Below are 21927 nucleotides of genomic sequence, written 5' to 3'. Positions count from 1 at the left end.
GCCACCCAATTGCTCTCATCCCCCTCTGGTCCTGGCTGCACGATCCACTCCTTTAAGCTTGTTATCATGATGAATTCTTATCCTCAATCCTGTGTGTGTGCTCAGGAGAGAGAGGGGAGCACAGAAAATTCCTTGTCAGGAAAGAAACATTTCATGCCAGTGCCAGTTCACCTAAAGCAAAGAAAAATTACACCAAAGCTAAGCAGAAAAAAAGAAATGTCTGTGGGTTTTTAACTGAAGGTTTTTTCAAGGGGGAAAGGGAGTGTAGCTTTGCATTAAATAAGGCAAATCTAATTGTTCCAGATACAGCAAAATCCTTAGGCTAGGAAGCAGTGAGTGATGAGAACATATCCTTCACAGGCACTATCAGATAAGTTTGGTAACACCTTTCACAGCAGGTGACAATTTGACCAAGAGCCTTTCCACCCACTCCAGCTCAGCTCCCAAAGCACTGACACTGCTCTAGCAGCCCTCGTCCCACTGCTCTTTCATTCACTCACTGACTCCCCAGGGGTGAGTCTGGAATTTAAATTCATAAAGGTCAAATTAACATCAGTGACTCTTTTCAGTCTCATTGGCCTCTCTCCCACTGAGGCAGAAATATTTTGAGGAGCTGAGCAAGGGTTAAAGATGCAGTCTGGGCAGGGACTTGAGGGAGAGACATGGTACTGGGTAGTTTTGGGAAACAAAACTCTCCTTTATATGGAAAATCCTAGTGGATTTAAATACATACTGGTGTCAGTAAGGCCATTCTGCTCCATCATCTGGGAAACAGGGATGTCAACAGCAACTCACTGATATTCACAGATTTTACTGTAGTGGAAGAGGGAAGATGAAGAGGTTCTCCAGTAGGAAACTGTGTCCTGGCACGTCCCAGTGTGAGTAGCAGCTATAGCAGTTAAACTGTACTTTGGACTGGATGCAGTGAAGTTACTGCCAGAGACTGTTCAGTTGTAGCCAAACTAGAAGGCTCTGCTGGGAAAACTGCCAGGGAAGGATTTTGATGTTTCACTCACCCACCACCAGATCCCAGCCAACCCCAGGGAATAAAGAACTTCCTGCCACACTTAGTTATAGAACAACTCCAAACACTCTGTGGTTCATGACAGGAGAACAAGATAAGCCCCAAACACAACCCACTACATTATATACATTATATATACATTATATACATTACATACATATATATATATATACACACATATATATATATATGCTGTAAATCTGTACATGGATCATCATAAGTGACAGCATTGAGCAGATGCATCAGATACCAACAGCACAAGCTAGCTTTGGTGCCTTTTATTTATTCTTCTGCAGAGCAGCAGCAAAGACCCGAGGGGACAGTCAGTGACGGCGAATAGCAACAAGTCAAAAATTCATTACAATGGCCCATAGCTATCATAATGCTTAATTAGCCTGGGTAATTATTTTACATCGAGATTCGTGGAATTTGAATGCTTGGGAGGATTTTTAAGGACTGGAGTCTTACAAAGGTAAATAGAAGCCCCCAATGCCACTGAAAGCAGTGCTGGAGGCAGAGTGTAAGCAAGGATCTACTTTGAGGCAGCCACAGCTGCTGCCAGCCATCCTGAGCACCGACCCCCTGCCCACAGTGAAGGCAAACAGCTCCACCATCCCAATTTCTATCCCATGTTAATATAAATTCTCCCCCAGTGCCATTTCCCTCAATGCCTCAAGGTGCTACTCAAGCATTTAACATCTGAGTGACTCTGCAGCTCGACCCAGCCACCCCTCCCTGGCACTTCAGCACCTGGAAGTAAAAGCATCCCCCAAAGGCAGCCCCTGTTTTGGGGCAATAAGCTGTGAAATGGGTCTTTCTTCTTCACCACTCTGGTGGAGCTGCCTGGGAGACACAAAGAGATTTTTGTGCAATTTTGCAGTTGATGCATCAGACATCACACTGAGTTGTATTTTGATTAGATGTGGAGATGAAGCCCTGATTGCCAAATGCAAATATTGCAGCAGAGACACAGGGGACGAGTGTGAGGCTGCCAGAGGCTCGAGGCAGCAGCAGCAATGCGGTCACAGAGGACATCAGGGCTGGACAGAGATAACTATGGTTGAAGAAGAGCTCAGCACAGGTAGTGATAAGAGTTAGCAACTTTCAGCTGTTAGGCTCTTGAGATACCTTGGATAAATAACCCTATCGCTCCCAGCCACAGGAATGAGCCTGTAGTTCAGATTTCCATCACCTCTCCTGGCCCCTTTGCATTGTAGAATGGGACAGAGGCTTCATCCTTCCACCCCTCAGAGTGTCTGTGCATAGCAGCAAACTGGGACTTTGTGCTGGTGCACAGTTCTGCCCAGTGTAAAGCAGGATGTGTTTACCAGCACAGTTAGGTGCTTTGCTTTACTCCTCTCCAGAGCATCCCAGCAATGGCTTGATGGTATGATAATACTTCAGACCTCCTGGCACCAACTCAAGAGCACTGTGGCCATATGTCTGGTACTGCTGGACCAGGGTAAATATGCTCCATACTCCATTTGGTCAAAATCTTTTGGCAGATTAGCTGGGAGTGGAGAGCTTTACCCTGCCAGGTGTCACATGGTTATGTGGCTTTAGCTCAGAGCCATCCTGAAGGTCTCTGTGAGTGGTAGGAGCAGGCTGGAGAAGCATGTTTTCTTGAAACAGATGGGATATTGCTACAGTTTTCCTGAGACAGTTATTGTGATATAGTTGTCTCAGTGTAAGTCCCTGGACAGACACTTTTTTCTTCAGAAGAAGCTTTACGCTTCAGAGCCACACAACACAAAGGCAATAGGGTGAGAAGGGATTGGAGTGACTTCCCCTGTGCCACATTCCATGTCTCAAAGCAGGGCCTGCTCCTTCCTCCTCCAAACACCATGTTTCTGTGTGAGAAGAAGCCAAATTAGGGGAATTGAGTGCAGGTAGGAAATTCACTGACCTTTCATGCTGTAAATCTGCAAAGACCAAACCTGTGCTGCCAATGGAGCTGAGAAGCCAGAGCACTCGGGTGCAGAACCTGGAGAACAACAGTCCCCTGCAAACATGGATGGGCCATCGAGCACGAAGGGAAGCATTTAGTACTGACACATATCATTTCCATGCTAAACAGTGCTCTAAATGCTGGGAGCCCGGTGCCATTCAGGGGGAGCTGGAGCAGGGAGTTGTGCTGGGCAAAGGGGATGTTGCAGCCCTTGTGGCACTCTTTGTCTTCACTGTTTTACTTATCACTTCCCCATCAGGAGAGGTTTTTTCTCTCTTTTCTGTATCCTGGAGAGAGCAGAAAGAGCAGCATCTGCTTTCTTCATCAAGCCTTTCTCAGTGTGAGCCTGGGAAGATATTGTGGCCACCCACTAGATGAAAACCTGGTGGGACAGAGCTCCAAATGCTGCCAGTGGCAGCATGGGGGTGAAGCACAGGGAGAGGTCCAGGAGCATCCAACAGCCTGGCTGAGCATCTCCTCATCTGACTGCAGCCCCCCAATGTCACCCCACAGCACCACCCTGACCCATGGGACAAACAGGGCTGAGCTCCTGGTGATGCTGGTGCACCTTCCCTGTGGTGGGACCGGTGGGACCGGTGGGACCCACTGGATTTGGTGTCTGGTGGGATCCTGTCATGCTCTAATGGGAGTGCCAACCAGCATACCACCAAGTGCCTTGGAGAAAGGTGAAGATATTCAATCCAGCCTCGAGCAGATGTATCACAGAATGATGTACCTCTGTCTGGCTACATCATTTCCATGAGTCTCTCTTGCATTGGTTATTAATGGTATTGCTATGGGTTTGTTTTACTGGTGGAGAGTATAATCATTGTTGCTCTCTGGCCCTGCTGACTTTTAATTACTCACTCTTCCTGTTTGTCCTCCTTGAGCAATCTCTGTTTGCCCCCAGAACAGACCCTGAAATGCAGGAGGGAAACTGAGGCCAAAAAAAACTATGCAAAGAAAATGGAGTTTGTGGCCAGCCCTACCAGTCCCCATGAGGGGTTGTGATAGGTGCATGAGCTGCCGTGGCCATTAGTACTGTGCAAGCCCCATTTTCCTGTGTTGCATTGTTCCAAGTGAAGCTTTTCCTGTTCCAGACATTCACGCAGCTTCTCACCTCAGTGGCTAACAGGGAGAGCACTTGCAATTTAACTTTGTCCTTAGTTCAAGTAATTACTGGTTGTTTTTTCCTTACAAGGATGAATGTTACCATAAATTTTTTAACTGTGACCCTCTATTTCTCTGTCAAATTTGGGTCTAAACAACAAAGGAGCTCAATAAATTCAAATGGATGCAGAAAGGCACAGACATACATGTGATAAAAGGCACCTTGTTTCCTACAAAATACAGGCTTAAAACAGTTAATGTAAAGGGAATGTTGCCACAGCAACCCTACACATTAGCAAAGCTTAAAACAAAGGTCATTGTTAAAATTAATTTCTTCCTACAAGCTATGGGAGGCAGAAGGTAACACTCACCATGCTCTGATGCTTCCCCAGCTCACATGCTTGGAAGCTGTTTTCCCTTGCTAAGATATTTGAAGACACTGAAAGCCCTGAAAATTTTCTCAGAGAGCATCGCAAAATAACAAGGAGTCAATTTTTCCGCTAATTGATGAAAACAAATATTCCTCCATAAAAACCTTCATCATCATCATCATCATCAACAGTATTTTGCTTTTTTTTCCTTTGGCCACTCTTTAGCCAGCTCTATCCATAGGAATTTTTGGGAAAGGCATTCAAATAACAACCACAAATCCAGGGGGAGGGGAAATGCTGTGTTTTCGCACCCAAGGAGCTGTGAATTGGGGTGTTTTGTATTAGGAAGTGGCAATTTCTGTCTCTGTGCAAGCAGCACAAATGTCTCTGGTACCCAGGAGTGTTTTGGACTGAAGTCTGCCTCTTCCAGCATCTCCTGCTCACCCATTTCCCGCTTACGCTAGATTGCAGTATATGGATATTGTAGCCATTGTGCTTCCGACCTCACTGTGAGATCAGGCTAGGACATATTTAGCTACGGTACATGTTGTTCTAAATATACACAAATTATACATTAAAAAGCCTGCAATCTGGCCTACCTAATGCCTACATTAGCACATTTGTGTAGCTGGGAAAAGCACACAAATCCTTGAAATCTGAAATAGAAGCAGCTTTGGAGTTTTCTACTCGGGAAAGACTGGAAGACACCAACGGGAATGGCTGGGAAGGAGATTTTGCAGCCAGGAGGTGTGAGATGTTTGGAGAGACTTAGAACCAGACTGGACACACCACTGAGGAAGAGCAAGTCTGGCTTATTGCCTGTTGTGGGGCTGGATGCCAACATCATGGCTGAAGGAAGGAGCAGGGCTGGGAAACCAGAGCCAGGGGACTTGGAAGCCAGGTCTAAAACTAAGTTTGTGCCAGAACTGAGCTTAGCCAGTAATTTTAGTAGTTTACTGGCTTAGCCAGTAGTTTTAGACTGGACCAGAATAATAGTTATTGTAGGATATGAGGTTACAACTGTTAAATTGCTAAGCCTTATGCTCACCAGAAGGCCCTGTGGGAAAGGCACAGCTGCAGGCCGGACCGGTGGCAGTTGGTTGAGGGCTGAGAGGCAGTTCTGAGTGAGGAGAGAGTCAGCTGAGTGACAGCTCAGAGTGAGGTTGTGATTGGCTGGAGGAACGCATGGGCAGTGTATGAGCAGGAAGCTGATTGGCTGAAGGAACACGTGGACAGGGTATGAGCAGGAAGCTGATTGGCTGAAGGAACACGTGGACAGGGTATGAGCAGGAAGCTGATTGGCTGAAGGAACACGTGGACAGGGTATGAGCAGGAAGCTGATTGGGTGATAGGATGTGTGGACAGCAGCACTACAACTGAGCTAGTCAATGGGTGCTGTCTTTCTGTTAGGCCTTGGCTTGGTTTCAGTTATGTCAGGTGGAGATTAAAGGTATAAAAAGGGACTGATTTTTGCAATAAGGCCATCTCCTTTGATGAGGGGGTCTGTGTCGCTTTGTTCCCACTGCTACAAGTCATGGCCATGATGATTCAACCAGCCCTTGCAAGTCTTGCACAGGCCCCATCTGGTGTCTGCCATGAGGGTTTTCTGGGGGCTGAGCTTGTGGTGACCCACCAGCTGATGCAGCAGCCCCAGCTCTCCAGGCAAATCCTGACCTTTCAACAGCCTGGAAGTGGCCCATGGTGGCCCAGAGACGTCTGCTAACCCTGTGCTCTTTGTCCTTGCAGGTCCCCAGTGCAACGCCTCGGTGGACCTGATCGGCACATGCTGGCCCCGCAGCGCCGTGGGACAGCTGGTGGCTCGGCCCTGCCCTGAGTACTTCTATGGCGTGCGGTACAACACCACCAGTAAGAGGGGCAGCACTGAGGGTGCTGGGACACAAGTGACAATACACCTCTGGGAGCAAAGCTCATCAACTATTAAGAAAACAGTGCCTCAGGCCCCAGGTTTTAGGGAGGGTCGTTTCAGAGAAGCAGCTTTATAAGCAGGTCCTGGGAGGAGGAGAGGGTTGATGTCCCCATCTTGGGGACACAGACAGAGGAGTAATCCTGCCTTGCTCTTGGAGGTGGTACAGGGGCCTGAAGCTTCCAGCTGAGCAAAGACTGGGGGACTTTGAATGTCCTCCCTTCCTGGCACAGCTGGTTGCACTGTCACTGCTGGGAGTAGAGGATGTAGCAATATGAAAAGTGCCCAACGTCATTCCTAGCATAAGGCTGAGTTTCTGACCACCCAAGTGCTGCTTCTGATGAAAGAAACACCTTGCTTCTCACAAAAAACATATATTTTTCCATCCTGCACATTCTTGCAGACATGGAGGATGGCACAGACACACAGGTCTGGCTTTGTGGTGCCTCCTGTGCCGCTGTAGGAGCCTCTCTGCATTAATCACTACTTGATCCTGTCTCTGAGCCCTTCCCACCCCATCACCCTGATGAGGCTCACAGCCTCCTGTAATGGTAGCCTGGTCTCACCCCAGTGCTGGCATTGCCCCACTGCTGACACCAATGACTCTCTAGGGTGCCTGGGCCATTCCTTCCTAGTCAGCCTTGACACCCACTGTCCTTGCTGGGAGGCAAAAACTCCTAATTCAGGGGGAGAAGTGAAACTTCATGCTGCCATCTCAGCAGAGAGCCTGGGCTGGCACACGATCACCCAAGCAAACAGCAGAGTGAAAGAAAAGAACTGCTTCTGCTTCCACTGCATCCCTGTGTGTGGTGAGGTGGTGTTGGGGTCCCCCAGTGCCGAGGGCAGAGCTGGTGCAGACCCAAAGCTCTTGAGCAGGTCTGAAATACTCCAAGGATTTTGGTTCTGCAATTGTGACCAAAGCAGTAGCTGAGCTGCCTTCAAAGCAGATGCCAGGCCTGGCCTGATGCCAGTGCCCTGCATTAGTGACAGTCAAGTCACATGCCTGTGCCTATCCCCATGCTCTGTTAACCCTTGGATGGGCATCCTTTCTTTCAGATAATGGGTACAGGGAATGCCTTGCGAACGGGAGCTGGGCAGCACGTGTCAACTACTCCCAGTGCCAGGAGATCCTCAGTGAAGAGGTAGGAGCTTGGGAGTCCCTGGGCTCTTGGCAGGAGTGCAAGAGACAGATGATAGAGTTTTGAAAGGCAACAGCATCCAGGCCAGGAATGGCCCATGGGAGCTGAGGGCTGAGCATGCAGCAACATTCCAGTGATAAAGTTGGCATGTGGCAATTATGACCCCTTCTTGATTTGCATTTTTATTCCCCATCAGAAATAAAGCCATGCCTGTTTCCATGCCCATTAAAAATCCAAGAGGATTGGCAGGGTGAGGTCCCCAGGGCCTCTGGGTACAAATCAGCCCTGTCACTTTCCTGCAGCTCCCTCCTGACACTCACTGAAAACCCCATCCTTCCCTGCTGGCAGTAAAATAAAGGAGATATTTAGGAAGCTGAAAGAGATACAAAAATGGGGATCAAGCCCCTGAATAGATCAAGCCATCCCTTGAAGCAGAGAAGAGATATGAGTTTTTCATTTGCAGTTGATATCAACTCTGATATTTAAAATGCTGATATCTCTTGCCATGAATGTTTTTTTCACTCACTTAATTGCTTATTTGCTGATTCGATGAGTGCCTAAGAGCAGGAGTGATCAATTAATTCAATTATCACTCACACTTTCCTCTGTCCTAATTAATCCAAGCCTCTCAGTTGCCCCCAGGGCAGTGGGGGATGAACTGAGATATAAGATTCCAGCAAGCTCAATTGAGTTCCAGCAGGGTTTCCTCAGAGGAGGGGTTGGGAAGTCGCAGCATTGAGCTGTCCTGTGAGCTGCTCTGGTACAAGTGAGATGTGAAACCAGGCTGGTGCCTCTCCTTCCCACATTAGCCCCACCTTCTTCCATTCCCACTGTCCTGTCCCAGGGTGAGCTCCCATTGCTTCCTGAAGAAGGGCTCAGAATTTGAGGTGCAGCTGCCAAAGGTGATATGGTGGAGGAGGTGTGTTTGTGCTAGTACCAGGGCTGCTGTTGACCCTCTGCCCATCTCCCCCCCTCCCAGAAGAAGAGCAAGCTGCACTACCACATCGCTGTCATCATCAACTACCTGGGTCATTGTGTTTCGCTGGGGGCCCTCCTCGTTGCCTTTGTCCTCTTCATGCGCCTGCGGTGAGTAACAAACCTGCTGCCGTGTTCCTGCAAGGTCATCTCAGGCAGGGATGGACCCAGCTCCTCTGCTTTGCCATCTACTCTGCCACAGCCATTGCCCTCCAGGCTGGAGGGATCCTGCCTAGCTCGGGGTTGTTTTCCTTTTGCTGCTTTTTTAAAGCATCTAGTTATGGAGGCAGAGGGTCCTCCTTGGTGCCTTCCACCTCCTGGTCTTCTTCATGCCCCCCTCACCCAGGGCATGGTCCCAGCAGGTCACCCTTGAGGTCCCAACAGAGACACTCAGCTGCACAAACAGCACTGTCCCCAATCCCCCTGCTTTGATGGTGCCTTGTTCCGCCCCTCTCCAGGAGCATCCGGTGCCTGAGAAACATCATCCACTGGAACCTGATCACAGCCTTCATCCTACGCAATGCCACGTGGTTTGTGGTGCAGCTCACCATGAACCCAGAGGTGCACGAGAGCAACGTGGTAGGTGCAGCTCTTCCAGGCTGAGCCCAGTCCTGAGCAGCTGGGGGGTGTGAGGACCCTGGAGATCACAGAAATGCAAAGCGGTTTGGGGCTGAAGGGACCTTAAGGATCATTAAGTTCCAACCCCCCTGCCATGGGACACCTTCACTATCCCTGGTTGCTCCAAGCCCCATCCAACCTGGCCTTGGACACTTCCAGAGATGAAGCAGCCACAGCTTCTCTAGGCAACCTGTTCCAGGGCCTCACCACCTTGCCAGGGAAGAATTTCTTCCCTAAACCTACTCTCCTTCAGGTTGAAGTCACTAAAATGTGGCCACAAAAGCAACTTCAGAGAACAAATAGGGCTGGCTGGTGGCTGGCAGGCACCCCCTGTGTATGAGAAACATAGGTTTGATTGCTCTGCCAGGGTCTGGGCTGCTCCATGCATCGATTGCACCACTGTGGCACAGAGCTCAACAGGCTCCACATCTCCTGACAGGTTTGGTGCCGCTTGGTCACTGCTGCCTACAATTACTTCCATGTCACCAACTTTTTCTGGATGTTCGGCGAGGGTTGCTACCTGCACACGGCTATCGTGCTCACGTACTCCACGGACAAGCTCCGCAAGTGGATGTTCATCTGCATCGGCTGGTGTGAGTGCCAGCCTTCCCCTCACCCAGCAGTACCCAGGCTTTAGTGATGGCTGATGCCCCCTCCAGCCTCTGCTCCAGCTCTGCTTGCACTCAAAGAGCTGCAAAAAGGGGGCCAGGGGCAGGAGGATGGACACTTGATTTGCATAGACACCTTATCTCACTGGGTGGTTTTTGTGTGAGAAAACCCCTGTTATGGTGTGGTTTTGTGGTGACCTTGCACCTCTGAGACTCACCTTTGTGTTCCCCTGCAGGTATCCCCTTTCCCATCATCATTGCCTGGGCCATTGGGAAGCTCTACTACGACAATGAGAAGTGAGCCTGATTGCTCTTATCCTCTATTCTTCTTTCTATCCCAAATTCTCAGGGATCAGTTGTGTCAGGAATTCTGTCAGGGAGGAAAAAAAGGATAATGTTCTTCCATTCTTTCTTTTATCCCACCTTTCAACTCTCTGCAGCACAAGCCCTGCCCCTGCTGGTTTCCCCTCAAAAGGCAAATGTGATTTTCAAGGGGAAAAAGATATTATACCAGATTTCCTACGATAGATTTGCTAAAGGGAGCTGGGTTTTTACCAGCAGAGATCTAAATTACCCCCACCTGAGCCATTTTCACAGGCACCTGCTGATGAAGGTCTTAACAGGTACCTGAGAGTTCATTCCAGAGTGGGAAGTTGAAGGCAGCCCGTTAAGATAAATGGCAGCTTGTTCTGTTTTCCAGAGGTAATTTTCCCTAGCAGCTGCAGAAGTCCCGTGCTACTCACACAGGCACTGATTGAACAACCCTGACTACCTGAGTGAGCACCTGCAGGGTTTGCTGAGGACAGAACTGTCCTAGACCTGTGTGTGAGGTTATGGAGAATCATGGAATATCCTGAGCTGGAAGGAACTCACAAGGAACATCGAGTCTGAGTCCTGGCTCTGCACAGACACCCCAACAATCCCACCCAGTGCATCCCTGAGAGCATTGCCCAGAAGCTCCTGGAGCTCTGGCAGCCTCGGGGCAGTAACCATTTCCTGGGGAGCCTGTTCACTGCCCAAGCACCCTCTGGGGGAAGAACTTTTCCTCATATCCATCCCAAATTCCCCTGTGACACAACCTCAGACCATTTCCTTGGGTCCTACCCCCGTCACAGGGAGCAGAGATGGGGCTCCCCCTGGGGAGGAGCTGCAGCCCCTGATGAAGTCTAAAGTCAGTCACCTCTGCCCCAGCTGAACATTCCAAGTGTCCTCAGTTGCTTCTCATGTGGCCCCTCCAGACTGCCCCCATCTTCATGTCCCTCCTTTGGATGCTCTCTAAAGGCTTCAGATCTTTCTTGTATTGTTGCCCCCAGCTGCCCCCAGGATGCAAGGTGAGGCTGCTCCCATGCAGAACAGAGTGGGGACAGTCACCTCCTTTGTGAGGAGGGTGTCCCTGCTTGTCCTGCAATAACCAGCTCCCACATCCATATGGGGCCCATAAACACTCCCACAAGTCACATGCACCTCCTTTTACTGAGTTCCCAGTAAAGCTATTTCACAATGGCTGCAGCAGTTTGAGTTTTAGTGCTTTCAACTCACAGTGACTTACAGAGATTGTGCAAGGACAGGAGTCTATCCAGGTCACTTCCATGTCAGGCTTGTCCTTGCCTTGCAGGTGCTGGTTTGGGAAGCGAGCAGGTGTTTATACTGACTACATTTATCAAGGCCCCATGATCCTGGTGCTTCTGGTAAGAGGAAATTGACCTTTTGTGTGCTAAATAGAGACCTTCTCTATGCAGCTGGGTCACAGCTGCTTCTGTACAGGGCATTGCCCCCTCCTTTAGCTTCACTCTGCTGGGCTGGTTCTGCTGCCCCACAGCAGCACTGCCTCTCAAGCAAACTGCCCCTTGAGCAATTTTGGTCTTGGGCTGGGCTGCAGAAGGAGCCTGGAAACCTCACTCTGACAGGGGTGTCCCATCACCAGCCTCCAACATGCATCAGTAGGTCCCTCATCCTTGCCATGGCACTATTTGGGTGTGGGTGGATGCTTTGCCAAGCATTTGCAGAAGCCTGGGATCCTTGACTCCATTACCTGATCCTGATTCCACCTCTCTGTTCCTGGTCCCCAGGAACAGCTGAATTCACAGCTGAATAGCTGTGCTTGATCCAAGGGTCCAATGGATGGGGCTTTGTCTTTTGGGGAGGGACAAAGAAGAGCAGAGGTGGCAGGTCACAAGCTGAGGGTCCACCTGTGTTTGCAGGGGGAAAGCCATGCACAAAGTCCCAAAACTATTCCTTCCTCCTTGGCCGATGCTGAGAAAGCTCAAGGGAGTAAAAATCACTGGCATGATGGAATAATTGATCCTGCTTCCCATTTCTTAGCCTGACATGCAGCCAGGCCACTACTAAGTCCTGTCAATTGTGCTCAGCTCCAAAGACTCCTTCCCGTTCCCTCATTAGCAATTTGACAGCCAAGAGAGCAACCAGGCAGACCCTGGATGTAATGGCAGACACTCTCTACCTTAGATTGTTCCTCTCCCTCTGCTTTTTCACCTTCAGCCATTCCTCTAGCACTTGTCCTTCTTTGGCAATCTCCTGGCATGCCCTGCTGCCCTGATCCCCTGACCAAACTCCTAAATCTTATTATTGAAGTTTTTTTAAAAAGGCAGACATCCTCTCATGGTGCATGGAAGGCAATAGATCCGGTTCAAGAGGAAACATTCCCATTTCCCCTGGCTCCCCCTTCCCCCCCTTGCCCATTGCAGAGGAAATGGGAGGATATAATGAGGGACCAGACACTAAGCAGTGACCCTGTTCCTCCAGATCAACTTCATCTTTCTATTCAACATTGTCCGAATCCTCATGACGAAGCTCCGAGCTTCAACCACGTCAGAGACGATCCAGTACAGGTAAGAGCATGAGTGACCCTGCTGGAAGCAAACCCAGGAACTGAGTTCTCTCATGATTAGTGGGGATGGGAACAGCCCCATTAGCCAGGTAGCAAGGGGATGGGAGCATGGAAAGACACCTAAGAGCACCTCAAATGCTCTTTGGAGGCACATGGTCATTAAATCTGGCCAGGGAGAGCCTTGTGATGTAGAGTGTGGATGGCTGTTTCTGCCTTTGAAGTGAACTCTTGGGATTTGAGTCTCTTTGCAAAAGCCTGTTCTGGTGGGACCTGATGAGCTCTCCAGGCTGGGAGCTGCAAATCCTGGCATGGAGGTGAGAATTAAATCAGTGCTTGACAGAAAAGCAAAAGCTGAGGAAGCTGATGAATCAATGCCACTCCAACACCTCCTTGTAAAGAAGAAGAAAGTACTCCCACAGCACAAGGCAGGAAGATTTAACCCCTCCTTGTCTGTTGGGGAATATTTTGCAGTAAGAGGTGCATGGTCAGAGCAGCTCTCCAGAGTACCTGGGATAGAAGACACTTTGGGCTTCATCATTGCCTTTGTCTGGATCATTTTGTGAGCAGGAATTGGGGAATCTCATGGTGTACCGGGTCAAGATAAGCTGTTTTGAGGTGGAGGATGGCTTTTTCAGCTGAGAAAGTATAAATTCTGGTTTTATTATTGGGAAAGCTACACCAGTGAATGTACTGTACTGTAGTTGTCCATCTCCTGTCCTTGGTTCCCTCCAGCTCCTCTATGTCATCAGCCCATTTGTGTCAGGGCCTGTTCTCTCCTCTAAATCAGAGATGCAAAACAAGTCCCAGTCCCCCTCCCTGCCCAGCTCAGACCCTCCAGGGATGACCATCTACTGTTGGAATCTGTCCATTAACAGGATTTTTAAGCAAAAAGTGATGACTTGGCATTGTTCTTGTCCCCTGATCCAAAGGAATGAGGTGCCAAGCCCCAATCCTTCCCACACTCTCTGTATCAGCACTATGACTTTTCACAAACTGTACTTGTAATTTCATCAAGATATCAAATTAATTACCTGAGCTAAGGTTTTCACAAACTCGTGTTGAAGGGTGTGAGTTATTATACCCTCCTTAATTCCTTTTTAATTGAGCTGTAGATCAGCCAAGCAATCATTCCATGCCAGCTCAAGGTCAGGCCTCTGCTCTCCACTGCTCTTTTCTGGGTGGAGAAGCAGAGCAGGGGCCAAGTGCTCAAACTAGCCCAGTTCCTTGGGAGCTGCACTGGAAAACCAATGGATGGAGCCCAGCTTGGCTCACTGGTTTTCAAGTCCCAGCAGACCAGTCCAAGCCATGCTGGTGCTGGGAGTGGGATGGGCAGAGTCCTTGTGCCCAGGGCTGCACTGTAGCAGCTCAGGTCCCTGTTTTCTCCCTAGGAAAGCTGTCAAGGCCACACTGGTGCTGCTGCCCTTGCTGGGGATCACCTACATGCTGTTCTTTGTCAACCCCGGGGAGGATGAGATCTCCAGGATAGTCTTCATCTACTTCAACTCCTTTCTGGAGTCTTTCCAGGTAATGGTCCTTCACACTGGCTCCCATCCCAGTCCTTTCACCAAGGAGGAGCCCATCCTGGCTGATGCCTCATCCTGCTTCTGCCCCTTTCCAAAACTAGACATCCCCAAACCCCAGAGCTGTTCCAAAGCTCCGGGCTCAGGGGTACCTGTTTGCTGTGACTCTGCTGCTTGTCTCCTTCCAGGGCTTCTTCGTCTCTGTCTTCTACTGCTTCCTGAACAGTGAGGTGAGCACAATGGGCTGAGGTTTTTTGTGGGGGTCTACAACCTTCCTTGCAAGCAGACAAGTTCAGCATAAGGCTCTACTGCTGCCCAGGGCTTGAAGTCCCTAATTCCCCATCTGAAGGTCTTTGGTGATTGGAACTGGTGCTTGATCTCCAGCCCCAGGTACATCTGCAGCCCCAGATTTTGCCCAGATAGGAACGGCTGCTGTCTGTCTTCTCCTCTGGAGGAGGAAAATCCACCCCCAAGAACAGATGCTCTCATGGTGCACCTGTGTGATTTGGTGCAGCAGAGCCAAGGGCCCTCCCTATCCCAGGGAAATCCTTCCCCAGGGTGAGCCCCATACACATGTGGATTGCACATGGATGAGGATATCTCCCAGGCTCTGCCCCAAAACACAAAGCAGAAAGCAAAGGAGAGTAGAAGTGAATCCTGGGGCCAGATATTTGGGCAGCTCTTTCCTCTGCCTCCTCCAAATACTTCCACACCTTTGCTGACTCAGGAAAGTTTACCCTGCATGAATCTGTTTTGTTAGCAAATCACATATCATTAATCCATTTTTGGCTGGAGGAGTGAGGAGAAGGATGGCTGGTGCCTCTGCACAGCCTCTGTGTGATGACCAATGTCCCTCATTGATCCCGCCCAGGTGCGATCGGCTGTGCGGAAGCGCTGGCACCGGTGGCAGGACAAGCACTCCATCCGTGCCCGTGTGGCAAGGGCCATGTCCATCCCCACCTCCCCCACCCGTGTCAGCTTCCACAGCATCAAGCAATCCACGGCTGTCTGAGCCAGGAGCGAGAGGCTGCACCGGGAGCTGACGTCCCCACTGCTATGGGGAGCCCCTGGGAGGGGGCACGGCACAGGAGCAGGTCCTGCCGGCGGCCCCAGCCCCCCAAGGAGAGCATGAACTCACTCGGTCATGGGACACCTGCACAGCTCCTGCCCCATGTGCTGGGCAGGCCTGGAGGACAGGACAGGGCAGCTGAGGTGCTGCTTTGTCATCTCCCTGGCAGCTGTGTGACCTGCTGGTATGGCAGAAAGAGCCAGAAGGACCTGGAGAGGTTGCAGCAGCTTTCTGCCAGCTCCATCCTGGGCATAATGTCTGGGGTTTGGGCATGATTTATCAGGTTTGTCTGCTTTGAGGTGACAGGAAACCAGGACATTGCTGGGACAGCTTATGGGGCTAATTCCCTGGGAAGCCGGGTCAGCCTTCCAGTGAGCACATGCTAGAATGTTGCTGGTGGGTGGGGAACCCTCTAGAGGAGCCAAAGTCCTATGTGTGGGAAGGGGATGGATGGAGAGCCCCAGAGTGATTGTAGACATTGATTCACGTGGCTGTGTTTTTGTAGCACTGGGGTTGAGTCCTTCCCCTGTCTCTTGCTGTGTCTCCTGTGTAACTGCTGCTTGGTCTGACTAGGTCATTTCTCATCTTGACACCAAAGGTGGGGTAAAGCAGTGGGGTGGGAGAGGGGAGGTAACTCCCCCTCCCATGGGGATGAGTCCTAGGGGCTCTGAACAGCCACACAGAGTTGGCTTAATCTGGAGGGAAGCACAGGAATTAGTTAAATTCTCTGGTTCAGCCCAGATGGATCCACAGGTCTCTGCAAAGCCCTCAGGCTGACTCCATGTCCCTGCTCAGAGGGTGGGAAGGTGAGGGAGCCCTGCAGTGGAGCGGTGGCTGAGGTCCCCAAAGGCAGGTACTGCAGGGACAAGCCCTGGCTCTGCCTCCTCCTCCTTGCCCTGCTTTTACCTGGGTAGGTGGGCCCAGTGCCAAAGCTGCTCCTTGCTCTTGTGCAGAGGATGGGACCAAACCATCCCCACGTTGGGGTTAAGTGCCTTGGAGGAGCAGCAGCCTCCTTCCCTCCCTTCCCTCCCTTCCTATCTCCCTCCCCATTCTGGGGACTCCAGATTGTCCCCAGTTCCCCCTCCTTCATTGCCCTCTTCCATGTGGTCAGCAAAAGCAGCTGAGCAGAGGAGTGGATTTGCCCTGACCTCTTTGGAACCACCTTTTACCTGTCCCATACAAGGTCTGGGGATGCCCAGGCAGGAGACAGATTACAGCAGGTTTATGGGCTGCCTGCCCTCTGCATGCCAGGGATTTTGCCACTGGGGCCATACAAGGTCTGGTGTGAGCCCCTTCACACTTCTGTGCCTCAGTTTTCCCAATATAAAGAACAGGCATAAATGTTTCCTGCCATGGGGAGATTTAAGCATCTTTGAAATTTCAGTATTTTGTGATCTCCTCAGGATATACCAACAGAAAGGAATAAAATCTTGCATCTTTTTATTTAAAGAGAAGCATAGGGAAAGTCCTCTGGGTTCTTTCTTCAAACATTTGTGAAATTCAGTAGTTTAGAGCAAATTCCTCCCACTTCCCTTCATGTCTACAGTGCAGCAAAACTGGAAATATCCCATTGACTCCAATAATCTGCTGGGAACAGCAACAGTTCCCAGTATGACACAGTGACCACAACAAGGACCATACACATAGAGAACATTTCAGTCTTTGTTCATGTTCAGCCACTGCCAACAGTCCCCAAAACTGCCCCTTCTTCAAAATATGGGTGTGAAAAAGACTCCTGGAGTTATGCAGTGGGAAAAGTGGCAGCTTCCAGCTCTATGGACACTTTCTGCTGGTGCCCTACAAGGAGTACACTTGCGTTTTCTGTGTCTTGGTTTCTCTGTTGGGTACTTCAGCAGGAGCTAATAATGATCTGCTGGCAATGAGAAGGGGAAATGTCCCAGAGAGCTTTTTTCCTCATCCCTGCAAGTGATGTTGCCAAAAAATTATGTGCTACATGTTCAACTTGGATTTTTCTAAACTGGGGTCTTTTGGTGGAAAGAAGCTGGAAATTGAAAAACCAAAGAAAGAAACCCAAACAGAAGCATCTGTGTTCACATCACTGTTTTTCCCTTCTCCTCTTGGTGATCTGCTCCAACTGATGTGACTTTGCTTTCCATAGCTGGAGTGTGTATTCTCAGTCTTGTTTGATTAAAAATACTTCAATTCCTCTTACAAGGACTTTTGGAGCATGTTTATCTTTTGGAAAAGACAACCCTGGCATGGCCCCTCCCTTTTCCATGGGATCATCCTCACACTTCAGTGGGCTCAGCATCCCACTGGTCCAGAGGCTCCTTTGTCTCCTTTCTACCCCAACTCCATGTGCCCAGAGCATGGAGGCGCCTCTCCACAAAGGTATCTACACCATCTCATCCAAGAGAATCCCACACAGGTTTTCCAGACAAGTACCATCAGGGCTGGAGAAAGTCCACCACGTTTTCCCCCTTGCCAGGTGAGCTAATACAGAATAAAAATGTAACATGCTTCACAGCAGGAGGGAGGCCAATTAAACTCGACTTTCACTTCATACATCAATGTTTACAAGTGAAATTCAGACAGAAACAGATTTCTGGTCAAGCTCTTCTGATGCAGAATTAATTTGTTCATCACACAGAGCCTTGGAGAGCACTGTAATTTAGTAAGCACCATGTGCATAAATAATAATTACAGGTTCCTGCTGATTACATGATTGTATTTAAACTTATCAAGTAACTCTGAGATTAATGACCTGCCAATCCAGTGCCCTTGACAAGGCTGAAGCCTCTTGGGATCTTCCTGTGTTAACCCTTTATATTATCCTGATACCTTTCAGAGGTGGGAAAAGCAAAACAGCACTCCAAGCATGAGATCTTATGGTACTGTGGGATATCCCAGTGGGATGATGCACAGGAGCTTCTCCAGCACAGTGAGACGGATTTTTCTTTAGCTTGTTTATTTGGCTGACACATGAAACCCAACATGGAAGTTGTCACCAGTCCTGGAGTCACTTCCCACCCTCAGGCCCACCACCTGGGATCAAAGTTTGGGTGCCCTGAGATACATCCACAGCAAAGCCCAGCAAAGGAGAAAACCTGGCCTCCAGAGCCTGAATGGAGGCAGAGGGAAGCTCATGATCCTGATTCCCTGTGGAGGATCTGTGCCTTCATTCCACCTTCCAACTAGGCTGCCCTGTGCAAATATGCCCACTGCCAGAGCCAGGACCTCCCAGTTCCATGGCATGTAAATCACTGGGTTTATGGCCGGTATTTAAAGCAAAGTGGGGCTGTCATTCCCCTTCCTCAAACAACACATATCTGTCTGGTGGTCCACAGCTTTGGACCATTCCTGGATGTTGAGCCCTGCTGTACCTTCCCAGGCAGGTAAGGACTCTGGAAAGGGTGGGAGGTTGGGAGGGAGAGGAAATCTCATGGCAGTTTTACAGCCCAGTGAGTCCAGTTGTGTCTTTCATCACTGTCTGCCCCAGGATGCCTCTCATCTGTGATATGTTGTCCTTTGAGCACTGCTAAACTCCCAAATAAATATTTCATCCTTTAATTCCAATGCCCTCCTCCTTCACTGCTCTCTCCAGCCTTGAGCCTCACGCTGATATTTGTCACCACAGCTGCAGTTCAATAGCTCTCAGACACATGTGGTGGTGGTAGGAGACAGGCAGCTCTGCCACCTTCATGAAAATTTCAAAGGGACATATTTTTCCAATTTGGAGGAAAACTAAAGATCAGAGACACAAGTGATTCCATGGGAGAGCTCATCTGTTCAGCCACTGAGAGAATCCTTGAGGAGCCCCTGGGGCGCACTGAAGGCAGCAGAGGTGTGTGATCACACAGCCTGCTGAATTGGCACCTGCACAGAGCAGGGATGGGTTAATCCCACAACCAGGAATTCGTGTGCTCACCCACAGCTGAGTCCATCCTCCCAGCTGGTGCCCTCACCCAGAGGGATTTGCACCAAGGACTATCCAGGTTTTCCAGGTTTGCTTGGAAATAGTTGCAGTCCCCAACCACCTGCTCCCAGGAGGGCCTCTGCAAGCACCATGGCTGAGATTCCTGGCCCTGCCCTCCTCCCTGTCAGGCAAAATTTTCCATGGGAAAGTTACCTTTAGGCTGCTGAAATCTGTTGCTGAGCCTCCTGCTTAGTGTGGAAACTGAGGCACAGATTTGCTATGGATTTTGGGAAATATTGAGCTCTGCTGGCTGAGCTCCATCCTGACAGGCACCTCTGCTGCAGAGCATCCTCTAGCCCCAGAGCATCCTCCGTCCAGGTCTGAGACCTGTCTCAGGAGACATCAGTGTGAAGCAGGCTTGGGACCCTCCTCAGCAGCCCAGAGCCTCCTTCTGCCCCAAGGAAATGTCCCCAGCACCCCACCCTGACCCAGCCAACTCCACCAAACATGATTGCTGTCTGTTCTGAGCTTCCACTTCCAACCAGCTGGCTGATGTATCCAGGTGCGCTGCCAGACCCTAATTCTGAGTGCAGCAGGAGAAGGGTCACAACTTCCCTCACTCAGCACTGTTCCCACAGGGCCAGTACCCCGTGGGCCCAGTGCAGATGCTTGAGATCCAGATGTCCATGTCCAGTCCTTGGCTGCTTAATTTTCTGCCTCCCCATTTTTCATAGAGGCAAATCACCAAGGACCTGTCCCTGCCTGCCCTTTTTAGCACACGGCGTTGCTGACATGGCTGTCAAAACCCAGCCAGCAAAAAGTCTTTGGGGTTTGTGTGCTGAGTGTGGCTGACCTCCAAACACAAGGTGTCAGAGCCCCTGGCTCAGTCCCAGAGGATCTTCTCTGACTGCCAGGAACTATTAACATCTCTCTCCTTCCAGAAGGATGTCAGCTTTGTTTGGGATGAAACCAGCCTTTGGAGGAGTAGATGATCCAGTGATGCTGCAACCAGTAGGGTCTCCTGCCCTGTGCTTGCAGCTCTGGGCATGCCAGGTGAGGTCTTGGAGGGTGGATAAGGCTCTTCCTTCAGTGGGATGGCTGGAGAGTCCCAAGGAGCTGGTGGCTCTGAAGAATCCTGTGGGGATGTGAAATACAGGGCAAAAAGGGTAGCCCTGAGTTAAGAACCTCCAGTAATCCCAAAAGCAGAGGAACAATTATTGGCACAGCAGGAGCCAAAGACTGGGAGAAACAGGGGAAACTGCAGCCTAAGAATGAAACACAAGTACAGAAGCAGGATCTTAGTACAAGTCAGGAACAAGCAGTGTGGCTCTGCCAGCTAATTCAAAAGGAAAACAGGATGAGATATTCAGGAAAAGCCTTGGATTATAGGCAAGAATAATTGCATCCTGGCTGGAGTTTGAGTGACACTCCACCCACCCAAGCCAGAGTAGTAGAAATGCTCATGTTTCTGATTAAAATTATTTGGGTGGCTAAAGGGAGCTATATTTAATGCATTGATGTGGTTAAGGTGTGTTTAGAGGCTGCGCATTGAATAACAAATAAGCAGATAAAGTAGACTTTTTTTTGCCTTTGGGGAATGTCCTGCCCCATTTGTATGCAGGGAGTGCTTTCCATGCAGGGAGTGCTGTGTCCAGCTCTGGAGACCCCAAGAAAGACAGGACATGGAACCTTCTGCAGTGATTCCAGAGGCATAGAGATGCTCCTGTACTATGGAGACACGCAAGAGGAACTGGGGTTGTTCATCTGGAGAAGGTTCTAGGGAGACTTTACAGCCCCTTCAGGTGCCCAAAGGGGCTCCAAGAGAGCTGGAGAGGGACTTTGGACAAGGGCCTGGAGTACCAGGAAAAGGGGGAATGGCTTTCCACGGCCAGAATTGAAGTTTGACACATAAATCACAAACTGGATCAAAGTGCATCTCACCCACTTCAGGAGCAGTCCCACTGCTTCCACCCAGGACTGGGTGCTCCCAACATAACTGAGTCCACCTTGATGCTGGTTCACAGCTCTTTAGCAAAACTTTCATCACCTTCCTTGTTTCTTTGGTCAGGTGGGTTCTAACTCCTTTCCTCCTTGTTGCTAGCCCTTGCACACAAACCCAACTTTAAAAGGGATAAAGCCCACATATTTTGATTCAGATCAGTTTACAAAGGCTTCATTCATCTCTTTTGACCGCCAGGGTAAAACTTTAGTCTTAAATAATTAATTCTGCTTAGTTGGGTTTGCTTTTTCCAAAGGAGATATATTTCCTGCTGCTAAATTTCCCACCTGTGTGTAATTCCCATATTTTCCATTTCTTTTTCCAAAAGCAGTGCCCCCACACATAATGTGATAGCAAATAACAGAACCTAGCCCAGTCCCTGGAGATTCTCTCCTATAGAAGTTGCAGCTCAGGCATGGTACACCTAAATTGTGTAGGGAGCTTTGAAGGCTCTGGCATAGCCCAAATCATCACAAATCCCAACCTGGCAAAACAAGGCATGCGTCAAGCACTGCTGGAGAAGAGGAAGTGTGGAGCCAGTGCCATGGCAAACAAGGGAAATCTCTGCAAAATGGGAAGCAATTAAAAGGGAATTAACCAGGCTGCAGGAGGAGAAAATTGCTTCTTTCAAACCATCTTGATTATAGGGCTGCAAAGGCCCAGAGCTCCCATGACTTACCACCAACATGAATTAGATGAAAAGGTTGTTAATCAGGATTGTCAGAAGCTCTCCCAAAACCAAACATCTTCACTGGAGCCAGGGCTGGCAGGGAACTTTGGTGTTCTACAGCTTCCTCTGCTCAGCCCTCACCCATGAATGCACTGGTCAGAAGAGGCCAGTGGCTTGTTGGTCTTTCCAGAAAAGGGCTGGGGATTTCACACTGGTGATTGGGAAGG

General features: G+C 49.7%; 1 protein-coding gene across 2 annotated transcripts in view; it reads left to right on the top strand.

The window, feature by feature from the left end:
• Positions 1-17329, top strand: part of CRHR1 (corticotropin releasing hormone receptor 1) — a 29005-nt gene extending 11676 nt beyond the window's left edge. The window contains exons 3-13 of one of the 2 annotated variants that reach the window (XM_036398974.2): positions 6200-6319; positions 7434-7519; positions 8499-8602; positions 8950-9070; positions 9549-9702; positions 9954-10014; positions 11333-11405; positions 12481-12566; positions 13954-14089; positions 14274-14315; positions 14957-17329. In XM_036398974.2, the coding sequence (XP_036254867.1) occupies positions 6200-6319; positions 7434-7519; positions 8499-8602; positions 8950-9070; positions 9549-9702; positions 9954-10014; positions 11333-11405; positions 12481-12566; positions 13954-14089; positions 14274-14315; positions 14957-15097 (1124 nt within the window). In that variant the 3' untranslated portion in view covers positions 15098-17329. Of the gene's footprint in view, positions 1-6199; positions 6320-7433; positions 7520-8495; positions 8603-8949; positions 9071-9548; positions 9703-9953; positions 10015-11332; positions 11406-12480; positions 12567-13953; positions 14090-14273; positions 14316-14956 lie in introns of both variants that reach the window. The other variant, XM_036398973.2, reaches the window with a different exon arrangement.
• The last annotated feature ends 4598 nt before the right edge of the window (positions 17330-21927 follow it).

The sequence above is a fragment of the Molothrus ater genome, chromosome 27 (assembly GCF_012460135.2).
Source record: "Molothrus ater isolate BHLD 08-10-18 breed brown headed cowbird chromosome 27, BPBGC_Mater_1.1, whole genome shotgun sequence".
NCBI lineage: Eukaryota > Metazoa > Chordata > Aves > Passeriformes > Icteridae > Molothrus > Molothrus ater.
The sequence above is the reverse complement of the archived record's forward strand: the minus strand, read 5'-3'. Positions and strand labels throughout refer to the sequence as shown.